Source organism: Manis javanica, chromosome 13 (assembly GCF_040802235.1).
Source record: "Manis javanica isolate MJ-LG chromosome 13, MJ_LKY, whole genome shotgun sequence".
Classification (NCBI taxonomy): domain Eukaryota; kingdom Metazoa; phylum Chordata; class Mammalia; order Pholidota; family Manidae; genus Manis; species Manis javanica.
In genome coordinates, this window is record NC_133168.1 from 46,280,510 (window position 1) to 46,296,672 (window position 16,163).

General features: G+C 40.6%; 1 protein-coding gene across 4 annotated transcripts in view; it reads left to right on the forward strand.

Annotated features, from left to right (window-relative positions):
* Positions 1–12,138, forward strand: part of TRMT11 (tRNA methyltransferase 11 homolog) — a 71,693-nt gene extending 59,555 nt beyond the window's left edge. For all 4 annotated transcript variants that reach the window (XM_036993819.2, XM_017676227.3, XM_036993826.2 and 1 more), the window contains one exon: positions 1,621–12,138. In XM_036993819.2, coding sequence (XP_036849714.1) covers positions 1,621–1,752 — 132 coding nt within the window. In that variant the 3' untranslated portion in view covers positions 1,753–12,138. The remainder of the gene's footprint in view (positions 1–1,620) is intronic.
* The last annotated feature ends 4,025 nt before the right edge of the window (positions 12,139–16,163 follow it).

A 16,163-nucleotide genomic window follows, 5' to 3' on the forward strand; every position in this document is an offset into this window, starting at 1 on the left:
GAAAGCCTTAGTTCATCACCTGTTTATTCTCAGAGTCATACTCCTGCTTCTTGAGTTGGGGAAAAGGTTAGCTGTTTTAAAGCAAACCTCATTATGTTGTACTTAAGAGTATAGTCTATAGGTTTAAATAGACCTGTGTTCGGATCCTTGCTCTGTCACTTATCAGCTGTGTTACCTTGGGTCTCTCCTCTTAAATAATTCCTCATCTGTAGGTGGTCTGCTTATCTCTTAGAGCAGATGAGTTTATAATAGCTGGTGCATATAAGTGTTTAGTATAGTTTTTGGTCCATAATAAATACTAGGTAAATATTACTTACCTTTTGTTTGGTATTCCTTAGTTGTATATCTACAAGTTAACTCGGTAAAGTTTATCTTTTATCTTCTGGGAGTTATATATCCCCATTAGCATGTTTTCATGCTTTTGAGGGAATTTGGAACTTTAATATACTTACTGTCATAAAATTTAGGTAACAAACTTATTTGTGTGAGAGAGAAAGAGAGAATCAAAGTAGTGGGCATGTTTGATAATTTGTTTTTTGTGTGATTTTTGAAAAATGCTCTGTGACAAAATAGTGTCTGAATAAACAAATCAGCCAACAGTTGTATTTTGGCTAAACCTAGGCTTTTATTAATGGTAGATAGGAGGGAAAAGATGAAGATGCTCATCTCATACAGGAATAAGGAAAGATAAAAAATATTTTGAGGATTGTTAAATTCCAGATATATTTGTAGTTGCCATTTTGGTAATGAAACCAGGATAAAAAGTTAGGCTGCATCTTTTCTAAGTGTGTTTCCACACCTATTCTCAAAACACATTAATCCAAATGGAATTGCATATGAATTTATGGAAGTACATGGGAAATTAGATTTTATTTCTAATTAGATTTTGTTTTTATGGTTTGAAACATCTGGTGAAATTAGATGAGAAGCTGATGGATGTTTCAGTGCTTTATGTCAGTTTTCTTATCCCTCAATTTACTAAGCTGAAATTAAAATATTTTAATCCAGATTGATATACATATCTAATGTCCAAACGTCAGTCTGAGCACTATTCCTTACCTGTCTCTGAAATCTAAAAGTGTGGAAATCACTTGTTTAGCCTGTATCTTCATCTGCTGTGGTTAAAGTTGCTGGAACAGTTTATTTCATCAGCTGCGTGTGGATATACCCACAGTTTTGTAGCTGTAGATGTCACCTGCATGCAGTGCTTTGGTGCCCTTTATCTTTGGAGTAGACGCTTCCTGGTTTGATAATTCTCATGGTCAGTGGTGATCTCAGTTTGTGCTGAACTAGGGATGAGGAGACGCACTTGTTGTCTTCACTTGTGCTGCCTGGGGTATTTCTTTTTGCCCTCTCTGGGTCTGTATCTTCCCAGTAAAGTATTTGTCCTCTCTGCAGAGGATTGTCGTGTGGGTCAGATGAGGTGAAGCTGGTGAAAACACTTTAGATATCAAACATGATACAGATATAAAGCAGTGGTATATTTCTAATTCAGATAATAAGAAAAAAAATGCACCAGAGGGTGAGATTTTGCTTATGGTAAATGACTGGTCTTTTGATTGCAAACTAACTGAAGAAATAACTCAAACATCTTTATTTTCTCTATTTTCCAACAACCAGAACCGGGACCAGTATTCACATCTGCTAAATGATTACTTTCTGCCATACCAAGGTCATAATTCCTTCCGTGAGAAGTATTTCAGTGGGGTAACAAAAAGAATTGCCAAGGAAGAGAAATCTAGCCAGGAGTGAAAATTAAGATTTTGACAATGGAGAAGGAATAAGGATATGATAGAAAATACATCTGGATGTGACCTTTCATGTATGATAAAGAAAACATATACTGTTTTAAATAATTTTATGTAACAAAATAAATGCTGCCAAGTAAATCAAGCAATTCTTTTACAGTTAGCTTTGTTTTATAGACTGTTTTGTTGTATGTGGTCTTTTGAACCTTATTTAATTTATATTTGTACTTCCAAGTATTATGGAAATTGAGACAGTTATATTTTTGATAATTAATTTACAAAGGAACCAATATTGTCTTTTTAAACAGATAATAGCTGGGTATGTTTAGGAGGTTGGGAATCGTGGTTGGGAATTTATTCATTCAGTAGATTTCTTTAATTTGGTTTTTGATTGTAATTGATTTATACTGCCACTAATAAAGCTCACTGAGGTTTCCTAAATTCATGTAGTATTCAGTGTTTTTCCTGGGGGATGCAATGAAATAACTGAATTTTTATTTATGAATTCCAGATAAGTAAGTGATAACAGTGATAACAGTGATGATAAGAAAGCAAGGACCTGCCAACCTGCAAAGACCCTGAGGCCCCCTGAGGCCTGTCCATGCCTAGAGCTCGCCTGCGTCCTGGATTGGCTCCCGCATTCCTAAACCTTGACTGTTGGTCAAGTTAACTACCCACAAGTTTTGGTTTAGCAAGTAACAACACAAATCCTTGATGGTTCCTTAATGGTATTAAGCCTAATCAGAGCTCTTTGAAATAGGAACTATATTTTTCTTGAAGGAGCTTTGCCAAGTCTACTCTGTGTCCATCATGAAAATGTCTCTTGTCAGAAAACCAGTTTACCCATTAGTTCAGGATGTTAATAGCTTTCTTGCTTTCAGCGGTTAGACAGACCTCAGCAGGGTGGAAGTAAACGAATCCTCTCCCTCTGACCAGAGCCTATTTTTATTTATGCTATTATTATTATTTTTGTGTTGCAGCTGGCTTTTATAGACTCACCATGTGATGTGCATGGCTTAGGATCTCCAAAGACCAGTGCTGCCCGAGCTGAGAGGGAACCAACCATCTGCTTAGTTTTCTCCCCTCTTTATGTCCTACATCTCTGAATTTCGGCTGTAGGTCTCAAATGTTTCAGTGATTGTTTTGTTTGGGTTTCTGGATGTGATTTGTGGTACTCTGGGGGAAAATCTACAAGTATTCAAGGATGATTTATTTTCAGTATTTCCGTCATAAACCATCTTATTTAAATTTTTTTGAGGTTATATGGGGGTGAATTTGGAACTTTGTAGCTGACTAAATTTGGAATTTGAGATTTTAGCCTTGCCCCACTTTTTCGTTGTCACAAAAGGTAGTCCGAAGAGTTCTGGGAAAGTTACAACATTAATTTTAATCACTTTGCCCTTAAAAATTATCCAACATTAAAAATAAGTTCTAATTATTTATTATTACCACTAATTGAGGTCTTCTAATCTTTAATTTTTCTTCATTATTTTGAAGCGTATTTCATATTTACTGGTAAGTTCAGTCTCTCATTCCTGAAATGTCACTAGGCCGAGAGTGTCAGTTTGTTTGGATATTTTAAAGTTGGTACTCAGATGTGAAAAAGAAACCTGAACACTTTAAGCCAATTTCGATTTTAGCACAGAAGTCTCAAATCCTCTTAATTTAAAAAAAGAGACTTTAATTTCTGGCATCAGGATCGTAGTACTTTCTGCATAAAGTTTTAGCAGATCATTTCCAGGTTTGCTTTAGTTTTATGTATGTTCCTCATACATGTTCCAGGAGGAATATTATCTAGTGGAATGCCTGCATTTTGGATGGCCCTATAGTATGAATTAACAGTATAATCTGTGAGTGGACCCTGGATGATCCCTTGGCTGGTGTCTTAAATGTTTATAATATGACAAAATCTATCATTTTGTTTTAGGCATATATTAAATATCCATAAAGTCTGGATAGTTATTTTGCTGGTATTGCATCAGAAGTAACCTCCTTCCTAGGCATTCTGGTGGGATATTTTTTTGCTGTGATAGCTGGGAGGGAATAGTAGAGTAGGTGGTCTTTGGTGTATTTAGGCAAAGTGGCCAGCAGTTCTAAAAAATTTTAATTTCTCAGCCACTTCCTGCCCAGAGTGACCCATGTTGGGGTAGCTCACCACTAACTTCCTTATGACTAATTCTTTAAATACAAAGATTGAACAAATAAAACATTTTAAGCTATTTAAATCCTGGGAGGTAAGTCTGTGTTACCACCATTTCCTTATGGAGAAAAATTTGACTTTCCCTGCATGTTTAAGAAGAGTGATGATTACAACTAACAGAACCTTATTTCAAGTGTGGTAGGGGAAAGTAGATATGAGTGAACATGCCAGATGCGCTGTAGTGAATGTGTTTATATTATTGGATGAAAAATGTGCCTTGAAAATTGGAGATACAGAAATAGCTTTTTATGTAATATGCTTTATGCTCTTTTTGTAATTAAGTTAAAGAAGCAATGATTTTACTTTTTTTAATATTAGAAATTAGATGTTAAGGTTGTGTTATCTAGATGCCAGTATAAGCAAATCTGTCTGGCTCTTGAATCAAAGGCCTTAGTTGTTTGGGGTTAGAAGAATTGCTGACATCCTCTGCTGGAAGTATTATCAAGTACTGCTAATCCAAAGTGATATGAAATAGAATGTAATGTTTATGTGTTGAAAATTGAAGGTGACTTTTTTTGGGAAATGAACTTTCTACATCATTTTAATAAATCTCCCTTGAAAAAGCACAGTGGAACTAAGCTGATGTTAATGGTTCTAACAGAAAAAAGAAAACAAAGCTATTTGTAGATAAAGCAGGGCATCAATAAATAATTTCATTAATGGAGCATAGGGGTGGAAATGGAGGTGGGTGTGGCTTAGAAAATTGATGACCTTATTGTTGATTTTCCTGTTTGACCAAAGGGGAATAAATTACACCAGAATAAGGACCTTGGCTCTTTTTACAAGAGTATGGTTTTGCTCCATTATAAAGTTATTTAGAAAACTAAACATTTGTAAGAATCTTTTTTCTTAGAAGGATTGTATTCATAGAATAAGTAAAGTCTACTTTCATTTGCAACTCACCCACTGCCATTTTTCTCAGATATTTATCAAGTAATGTGGTTTGTAATCCAAACAAAAAAAGTGCCTTAATCCAGAACATGCACATGAACACAATAACACTACACTGATGATGTTTGTACTTTACTAAAACATTGAGATCTTCTCTAAAACAGAGTGGTTTGAGAACATAAAGTCTAGAGTGTGAAGAATTGTAATGGAATGATAAACATATCTGTGATCCTATCTAGCCATAGAATCATAGAGACAGCACATTCTTGTCTATCCTTCGGGATGAAAGAACTTGCTAGGGAACCTGACCCTGTCCCTTAAAAGAGGTCTGCCTCAGGATGTTCATATGTTTCACTGTGTGGGATAAGCAAATTGACATTTAGACACAACTGAGACCAACCTGGAATTTGGCTCTTACCCCTTCCTTCATAAGCCATTGTAGACAGGCTCTTAGAGGGATGGAAGCTAAATTGTCATGCCGTTTCTTAAGAAGCCTAGGTCATGGAACAAAATGGGGCTTAATAGATGAATGGGGCTTAAGATAAGCCAGTTTCACTTTATGTAACTGCTTGCCCTATTTCTTAGGATTTTAGGATGTGCTTAGTATATTTTTTGTTCTAGAATTTAAATGTTCTTCCTGAGATAATCACACTGCAGTGATGCCAAAGTGAATTGCCTAAAAAGGAATCAGCTTTGACCTCTATGATTTTAAATTCTCTCCTTTAATCAAGCTTTTCTGGTTCCCCTGAGGGCTTATCGGAAGAACTCTGTTTTGTCTAACATCCAGCAGTAAAGATTAGCTGGGCTTATGTGTGAAGTTAGTTAAATAAAAAAAGGGGGAATTGTACGGAGGAGAAAATTAAAATTGAAAATTGAAATGGTATTCGAGTTGGGCTTTGATAGATTGCCCAATTATTTCATCTAATGTGTCATAAGTTTGTGAAGTGGATCAAGATGGTCAGAGCTGGTATTGGTGAGCTTTAGAAACCTGTAAAAATGCCTTAATATTTATTTGTTTATAAATCATAGCCTGGAGTATCTCACCACAAGTCTGAGTGCTTCCAGCACAACAAGTAAAATGTTTCGGCATTATTTCATTTTTCTACAATTTACACCTGTTGGGAGACAATTCTCCACGGATGTCTTGCATTTCTGTGTTTCCGAGGAATTGCTGACCCACTGTGGCCTAGACTGTCTTTTTGGGGATGTGTAAGCCCCACTGAAAGAAAGAGTGCCTCTACCTCCCCTACCCCCAACCCCTTCTGAAAAGCAACTATTAGCAAACTACTGGACCCTTGTCAAAATTGAACACTTGAGCCATCTGACCTGATACTTCCCTTGTAGGGTGGATCAAACACTCAGGACTACCACGGTGAGAAGAGTCCAGAAAGCCTCGCTTGTTGGATGGAATTGGTATATCTAAGAATTTAGCTGGCTTAACCCCATTGCATCTTGGATTACATGAAAAACAGGCAGCTGTCTGGGGAAAACTTTATCCCTCATTCATTGCCTGAAACAAAGGGATGGACTCAGTGGAACCCTGGATTTCTGAAGGTTACATTTCAGAGGTTTAAGAATACATTTGGGTTGTATTTAGAAGATTGCTCTAAATGCCTGCTGCCTCCTTCACTGATGGGTTGGCTAAACTAAAACCCAGTGGTGTTCAGTGGGCTGCTAAAGCTGCCCGATCTCAGCACCAGGTATACAGAACTGAAAGTGGATGTGGTTGGCCTGGTCAATGGGCTGAACTCAAAAGCCATTTTCATAATTCCAGCTAATACCTTCCTTGCTGAACCTTGTTATACTTTTACTGACTCTCAGGGTATTGCTAATGACCTATGGTTTGGTCTGTCACTTGGAAAACTACAGATTGGCAGATTGAAGACACCCATTCTTAGTGGTTACAGACGGTGGAAACAGATTGTGGCTGCTGACGGAACTGTCTGGGTCATTGTCTGATGTGCCCAACTAGAAGAATAAAGCTGCTGATTGAGCTGGCACCACCCAGGTTGTCGTCACTGTTGCCTGGATCCATTGTCCCAGACGTGGCAGTACATTTATCCATAGACAGGACATAATGTAAAGGACTGGGTTTCTGGTGCTGACTGCCATTTGGTTCTAAACCTGGGACTCTCGCCAAAAGCTGACCTGGTTGCCTTGTGGTGAAGGAGACCACATTGCATGGGGTGTGGCCCAGCTTGCTTCTGGCAGATTGATCACTTCAGGTCTTTGCTCCCACTCAGACACTGTGTGTCACTGCTTTGACAGTTTCTCAGGTTACAGTGTTGCTGTTCCAGTCTGATCAGTTGACTCCAGGCACACCACTTTGGCCCTTGAAACTAATCTGGGTCAAGTATTTGGCTTTCAGGACCATTTGGTATGATAATGGTATTATGCCTTTTATTGCAAAAGCCGCTCAACCATGGGCTGATAGTCAAGGTATTGGATAGACTTCCCATGCTCCCTTACCATCCACAGGCAGCTGGAATTTTTGAGCTTTGGAAATTTTCTCTGCATTCTGTGTTTTCTCTGGCAGTCCTTTACCAAGCCCCCTCAGAAAGGCTCAATACATTGCTTCAAGTTAGCTGTGAGTACTGCAGTGTTTTGTCTTTGGCAAGGCACCAAAGTCTTTTAATTGGTGTGGATATCAACTCAGAGACAATTGATGATTAATAGCTAATAGCTTGAGTCTCAAGCTGGGAAGATTTTCCAAAACAGCACCAAAGAGGCAGCTGTGGCAATGTGGTCCTAAAGGACTCTACCTAGTATGCTTTATTGTTGATGTTGAAGCAAGAAAGTCAACATTCTAGCTGATATATTTAATTTACTTTTCTTTACATTTTCCTCCATATCCCAAAACATGTTGAAAAAAATGTGTTCTTCCTTATTTTAATGGTAACCTCTGTTCCCTATACAAGTTGTATGTGTTACTCTACTTGTTACACGTGTTCTAATGCTTGCTTGTTGATGATTGGTTGATTCAGAGGCCTACAAAGAGCCTGGTGTGTAGCAGAACTACATGTCTTTCAGAATCTCAGAAGTGTGAAGAGTGAACTGAGAATCAACAAAGTAAGACTGGAGAATATGGCTAGAAGGCTTCTATCTACCCTCTTCCTGCTCTGGGGGACCAAGGGGAGCTACCTCAGGATTTTCAGTGGGAAGGTGGTGTTAACAGGCTCGGTCTGACTGTCACCTTTTTGGTAGTGGTTTGGAATGGAGAGAGAGCGAGAAGCTAGAATGCTAGTCCGAATGTTGATGCAGTCATCCAGGTTAGGGATGTAAGGATCACAAGAGCAGTGCTGTAGGGGCTGAGTGGAGAATATTTAGAAGGTGAAATGAGCAGGTCCTGGGAACTGACTGGACACAGGGATGCGGAGTGAGGAGTGATGTCCAGGGTTCCAGGTGGGTGGCTCTGTGGATGGCACAACACAAATGGCAGAAAGAGGATGTGTTTTGGTCCTGAATGTGAGAAGCCTGTGGAATGGGCACGAACTGCACAGCAGGCTGTTGGGCTAGACGGTGATTGCATATGCGAGGAGCAAAAGATCCCTGTAAGATGCCCTGTGCACAGAGTTAAGATGCCCTGTGCACCTGCGTGATACATGTGTTCAGCAAATGGAATCGGTATGACCCAATGCTCAGGAGCCTGGATCAGGCAGCTCCAAGTTTCTCACAAGAGATTTGTACTTGAATTACCAAGGAGGTAACACTACTCCGTTGTGCTGCCAGAGGCAGCAGAGAGCGGCACTGGCCTTGGGTGATTAGTGCCTGCCTGAACTGGGCTGGTCGATTGACTCCATTTGTTGTGTGAGTTGGTGTAAACTTGATGACCTGTTAGTACCACTAAGAAAAACCTGCTAAAGAAAAACACCCAGGCCACCAATGTTTGGACTCAGGATGTGGAAAAAGAAAAACTCAGAAGAGTATTTTTTCTCTTTGCCTTCTTTAAAATTAAAAATATTTCCCCTTCCTTTCTTATTTAAGTAAGTATATAATAGCTTTTGGGCAGCAACATGAAAATTACAGAGTAGGTCAGAATATGGGGAAAATTTTAATTAAATTGGGGGGTTTTTCATTTATTAAAAAATGTTAGGCCAAAAATCCCAATTTTTCCCTTACCCCCTTTTTATGTGTCCTTATGCATTTGGCAGAGTTCATGACAAAACCTCTTTCCAGCTGTGGACAGTCGAAAAGCCTTTTCTGAAGCTCCTACTAATTTGGATTAAACTGACTGGTTGAAAGCTTCATGCATAAATTCTGCCAGGAAATGTCATAAGGTCCCTTGACATTTAATTCAGCAAACACCCTTATCTTTTATAGCAAAATAAATTAATAAAAATTTATTTTTTTGATTCTGCTTTTGTCAGCTTTTTTCTTTCTTAGTTATGGAGAAACACATCAAGAGCCTGAACACAATAGAACTTCATTTTTGCCTTCACTCTGGCTTTCTCAACCTGAAGAGAGGATCTTTCATGATGCTAAGTGGGTTCCTAAGGAAAGAAGAAGGGGAAAACCAGGGCTATGTGATGAATAAGGCTTCTGGTGAAGACATGACATTTCTCTCCTGGCAGTAAATGGTTCAGGATACTCAACCCTACAGCCAGTGATGTCAGAACCAAGAGCTGTGTATCAGAACCCGAAGCTGAACGTTGATGCCTATCAAATTGGTCTCCGTGAACCTGGCTGTCATTCTCAACAATGAATAAAATACAGCCTGTCCTTAATGCAGTGTATAGATCAGGTGCTGGGGTGGGCAAGGTTGACAGAGAGGTAAGTGGTCAATAAAACAGTGGTCAGTCTTTCCAGAGGGCAAGCCCAGGATGAGCGTGAGAGGAGCTCTTAACCACTTCTGTGGTAGGGTGTATAAATCATGCATTTCTGATATTTTGGTTTTCAGGAGAAAACCTGGAGAGATGGCTCCTTACAGGGTCAGCCAATTTCTAAAGGGAGTAGAGGACTGGCCTGCAAATATACCTTTCATATGCAAACTATGCAGTCCAGGGACTATATACTCCACTATCTCCTCTCTCTAGCTCTTAGGCACTGGGCCACTATCCCCCTAACCACTTCAGGGCCAGACACCCCAGAGCCCACTGGAACTTCAAACTAGCCAACCCCAAGTCTGCTTGCCAGGCCTTGCCTGTTCCTTCCTACGGCAACCCCCATAAAGGCCCTGGCACACAGTATCACCTTGCTCCCCTATGCCTCCTGACCAACTCTGTGTAGCCCTGCATGGCAAAGGCATGTCCTCTTCCCTTGGGAACTTCAAGGAACAAACTGTTTTCAAAGGCAATTTTGTCTTCTGATTGTTTGGTCTCACTGTACCTGAACAATCAAAATGAACATTTTAAAACGGATGGGAGAGGATGACATCTAAGAGACTCCTGAAGAAAGAGTGGAAGTGGCCAGTGCTGTGAAGTGTGAGGGTGGGAAGGGCATTCCGGGTGGAAGGATCAGTATCTGGAAAAGCACATTGGAGAAACAATTCAAAATTCCTGTGCCTGGAGCTCAATGTGTTGAATGAAGAGAAGAAATGAAGAGAAGCTGGAGAAGAAATGAGGGCCAGACTTAACATGCTGTGCTACAGAGTGTGGACTGGATGGAGTCTGGGAGAAGTTTCCTTAAGATAATGTCAAGGCTATTAAGGAAGTTTTAGCTTCTTACAAAATGGTGCCCCATGGTTAACATGCTTGACTTCCTGGACAGAGGGTTTCTGAGGTCTGTGGCTTTACCACTGCATTAAAGTCTGTTTATCTCTTGGTTCTGTGTTTCAGTTAATGACCTCTGAGTTGGGTGAGGCACACTCCTAAGGCTGCCTGAAGCAAAGCCTTCCCACCTCAGTCTCAGTTTCTTCATCTTAAAGACTTCTTAACTTCCCATTTACACTGTGTAAGAGATTTTCTGGATAAACACAACAGAAACCTCCCTGACCCTGATTGACAGATAATGGCTCCAGAGCCAAAAAACAGCCTCAAGTTGGCCTCCTGCAATGAAGGAGATAATATTTTATTGATTTTGCTCATTGCAGTGCTAGCAGTGTGGGCCTGCAGAAGAACAAGCTGATGAAAGTAGAGATCGTGGGTTGCCAGCTTGTGTTTGTCCTTATTTCTAGGGACAAACAAACCCTGTCTCCGAGAGCTGTTTCTCTAGACCAAGACAAATGAGCTGTTGAAGTGTCATGATTATGAAATCCTAACAATATAAAATAAAGGATATTTTACTGATCAACCCCAAGGACTCTGTCATAAATAAAAAAACATTTGTGATTCCAACACTTATTTCAGAACTTTACTTGGGGGTCCATTGTTCTGTGTCTAAGATGTGGAGTGTCCCCTGGAAGAAGGTGCTTCAGAACCCTGGAACCTGTCTCTCACATCTCCTTGAAGTAGCCTACCAAGAGCATCTAGCCCTTTTTTATTTTGGTCACCATATTCTGCTGGCCTTTTAAAAACCCTTCAGTGAAGTGGAAGAGAGGGAGGGCAGATGGAATCCTTACAGCCCATCCTTTCCTCCCTGTTCCCAGCCTGCTTCAACACTTGCTGCATGCCCGATGTATCCCAACCACCTTGGACACAGAGACGGTGCAATGTGTATTTCTTAGGCTGAAAGGCTATATATGTTGTCTTTGTTTCATCTGACTTTTGTTAAATTATTAAAAAATCATACTTTTCTGGATCCCAAACTCTCATACTTAAAAAAAATAAAAAAACAAGACTATATCACTTTCAATATACTAGAGTCTGGGTGAAGTACTAGTGAGGTTGAATGGTAGGGATGTAGGGGAGGGGTAATATGGTCAATCTGAAAGGAATTGAAAATTTTTCTCCTTTAGCATATATTACTTCTTTTTATGCCTTAACCATTTTCATTTAAGTATCCATATTTCCTCTTATAAAGTTCTACAGCCATCGTTTTTCATGCTTCCTCTATAAAGTGCTGTAATCCTTTTTAAGATTTTTAATGTAAGCTTTTTGAATAGGCAATAACGTGGTTTAAAAATTCAAAACAGTTCAAAAGGGTATGCCCAGTGAACAGTTTCTCTCTCCCCTTTTTTCCCTCCCAGCAGATCTCTCAGCTGCCCAGCTCCTTGCCTTGGAGACAACCACTGTCACAGATGGCTTAGCTCAATGTCAGACGGCACAGGGTCGTTCAGATGTGAAGCCATAATTGCAACACCCTTGTGGAACAATGGCAAGAACAAAGGACCTGGGGTTCCAGGGTCCCATCAGGACAACGCTGTGTTCATCTGTGCCTATTTCTCACTGTTAACATACAAATAATAATAATAATGTGTCCTTAGCTGTCTCCCTTGGACTGAGAATCCACTGAGACTATGCATACAAATGCATTTTGAAAAAACTTTTATAAAGGAAGAGAAAACCCAGAGCCTAAAGCTAAACTCGTCAGGCAGGTTTGTCAGGGGAAGGAGTTGAATTGTCCAGGGTATTGCCCAAGAAACTCATTTGATTTCTAAGCTTCCAGTGAAGACATGCATGTGAACAGGCTGTTGGGCCCAACAGGGAAGCATAAAAGGTGGATTTACTTCCTGTCAGTTTTAAAATCCTCTCAAGTTCTCGCATCTCTGAGCAGGCTGATGGCCTCTTTTGGATGCATTACTAAGCAAAGAGTGTGACTCCTTTTGTAGCTGCTGATCCAGCTGCCTTTGGGGTCAGCAAAGCCTTATTTCGTGGGCTGCTTGATTTCTTTGTAGCTCGTAGAGTGATTTCCAGTCATGGAATATATGGTCAGTGTGAAAAATATGTGAGTTGGGAGAAAATACAGACTGCTGGAGGGCTCTTACTTCAGCCTGATGGCACCATTCTCCCTGAGGCAAAGCTTGCCGTTTACTTCAGAGGAAGCTGCACTTGGGGAAGGAATGCAGACTCCAGTGTGCAGTTAAATGTGCACGTGTGAAGGGGGAACTGGCCTGATAGCAGGGCTGGAGCCCTTGTTTATCCATAGGGAGATAGGAAGCGGAGAGTGGAGATAAGGCAGGCTTTCACTTGTGTGTGCCTGCACCTGGCCCCCAAAGGGCTGTGTCTCGTGCAGATAGGAGCCCGGGGTCAGCCCTCTGGGTCTTGTGTGGTGCCAGAGAGCCTTGCAGTGAGGTGGAGGGGACCAGCATCCTCTGGTCGGTGACTTGGGCAATTCTATCAAAGGAACCCTAAGCTTATGCCCTTTGTAAGCTTCTTTCTTTTTTAAGAGACAAGTATTAATTTCCAGAGACTCAGTAAATGATAACTTTGTTTTGAGTACATTTTTCCTTTTCAAAGCAGCCTAGGCAAGGCCCAGGATGCCTGGGAGAGTGTCCAAGGTTGGCGAGCCTTTGCTGTCTCCTCTCTCCCTCTTTTTTTCTTCTCCATTCCTCGGGGGGAAGAATTAAATTTCCTTCACAGATGACAGTCCGATGGGTCTATGCTTGTCTTGACTTCCGGATGCTGGGAACTGAAGTCTTAAGTCTTTGGTTATCTTGGAAGTTACTTATCTTCCATGTATTAGGGAAATAGCTGATACTTTTCAGAGTGTTTTGGTGAATTACATGGGAATGTCTGGGTGGTCACTGATTCTGTTGTTCTATTAGGGCATCTCTGGAGAAGTTTGGAGATCCTAATGATTGGAAGGGATTGGTGGCTTTTTGTTCAGTGTTGAATATAAATCAGAACTCTGAACGCTGTAATTCTAATTCTAGGATAAATCACAGTGACAAGGAACAAAACAGGCTTGGTTAAGTAAGTCCCTTTAAATGCACAGACACCAAAAACTTTGAAATGGGTTTGGTAATAATTAAAATAGATAGTTAAAATGTTTCTGCCCAGGCAGCAATTAGTCTTTAAGAAAAACGAAGAAAAGGTGTCATTTATACCACCCACCATCTGTGTGCTAGGTGGTTTTAGCTTTATGACTGCAGTGGGACTCCAGGAACCTAGATCAAGACCTCCTGGCCTAAGAGATTACCTCCTTATTGCCTTGGTTGTCTTCAAAGTCTTCTACCAAAGCCTCTTTGCTAAAGGGCAGGTGGGGATTGGGAGACTTAGCTCTGCAGTTCATGTTTCAAAAGGATGGGGCCAGTGCAGGTGACCGAGCTGGCTGGTTTTCTTACTGCACCTCCAACAGCCCTAAGATCCTGCTGTGGGTCTGTCCCCTTGTACTCCTGGATGGATCAACTCCTTGCACTTCTGCTCTCTACTGATGGCCACTCTTTCTCCCTCTTGATGGACGAACATGGGGCAGATAACAGCTCTACTCTAAATTGAATTATTTACTGGATTTCTAAGTTTCTGTTCACTTCTAAAATTCTAGACCCAGAAAGAATCCAGAGGCGGGCAAGCCAGAAGTATATTGCACTGTTTGGGGTACCCCTTTTACTTTCTTAGTATATTTTGGACCAGGCATCATGTGGCTAAAATGAGTATCGACGGCTCTTATAAACAGAACCAAAACATGAACAGTAGGAAAAGCAGTTAGTGACTAGAAGGCAGAGGCTGTGAGTGAGGGAATTCAGTGAGCTACAATACTGATGATAATAATTACTTGTATAATTACTAGTACATACTAAATATTTAATAGGCTGACATTGTGATGGGTGCCTTGTATAATACCTAATCTTCATAACCAATCTATGCTCTAGGAATTATACCCATTTCAGGAAACTGAAATTTATAGAGTTTAAACAAAGTGAACAAGTTCATAGTGAATAATGTTAGAGGTGGGATTTGAACCTGGTGGGGTTTGGTAAGATCTGTATTTCTGACTAATATGTGTTGCTACCAATGGCCATTAGCTCCTGTCTCCCATAGACTGTAGGTGTCTCCAGGGTAAGGCCTTGGCCCATTCCTCTTGGTGTTCTCACTGCCTGAACATAATGTATTGGCTATATGGAATTAAATCCTCCTTTCACAAAACTACAAGTCCTCCACTGACATGGAATAGCATACTGTCGAAAGGCAGCTCTGAGAAAATGTTCAGAAAATGTTTATCTGGAAGAAAGGAAGGAAAAAAAAGTCATGGTCAATGGAAGTGGGGGAGAGAACTGTTTCTGCTGACCATAATGTCTTCACTCACCAGCATCCTAGGGAAAAGGAGCAGACAAGGACCACCAAGAACCAGAGAAAGATTGTATAACATATATATATATAATATATTTAAAGATTATGTAAACCCTATGCATTTATTTCAAATGCATTGTAACTTTTACTCTTCAGGAACAGGTTCTGTTTTTTTCTTCCTGTCTTCATGCCGTAGACCCAACCTAGACCTGGTTGCAGGATTTTATTATAGTTCTTAAATTCAGAACCTTAGGTCAAGAATTCAGGTTTAAAAATTGAGAAGTTGTTTTACCCTCAGGGTTAGCTACTCCATTACCTATAGGCTCTAAAAATAATGCTTCACCTCAGAACCTGACATCCACTGTTCTGTTTTGCTTTTATCTTATCACTGGCTCTCCAACTGAAGCTGTCCACCAAGGGAAGTGAAATGCCAGAGAGGGTGTGTGTGGTGCCCCCACCTCTCCTTCAGGCAAGTAAGGCCAAGTGCAGTATAAGAACGCTGTTGACTTTGAGTGTCTAAAGAGAGAGAATAGGCCATTCACTCTGTGCTCCAGTCACTCAGTGCAACTGTGACAAGGTGCAGATAAAGCCCCTCACAGCACCCAGCAGGTCTGGGTTGGCCCTGCTCACAGGATGTGGCCAGTCACTGCTGGAGGTGAGGACAAGTCCTGGGCTCTGTCCAGCAAGCCCACAATGGGTTCATTTCAAAGTTTCCCTTTTTTCTTTTGATTGGGAAATGAAGCCCCTGACTCTAATGACAGACAATGCCCCATTTTTAAGGGCTGGGGGAAGTCGGTATATTAGATTTCTGAGTTGAGCAGCATTTTGAGAACACAGCATAGACTGCTTGTTGTCCTCAGATCAGAGGACAAATGCATTGTTTGTGTAGTTTCTGTGCTCAGGGAAATGGGATCACTTGGTGTCTTAGTCTTTTTGGGCTCCTATAACAGAATACCATAACTGGGTAGCTTATAACCAACAGAAATTTATTTCTCATAGTTCTGGAGGCTGAGAAGTTCAAGATCAAGGCTCTGGCAGACTCAGTGTTCGGTGAGAGCCCCTTCCTGTTTCATAAATGGTTGTCTTTTTGCTGTGTACTCACATGGCAGAAGGGGCAAGGGAGCTCTCTGGGGTCTTTTTTATAAGGGTACTAATCCTATGAACTTTCCAAAGGTGCCACTTTCCAATATCATATTGGGCTTAGCATTCAACCTCTGAACTTTGAGGGGACACAAACATTTAGTCCATTGTACTGCATGAAATGGGCTGAATGAAATC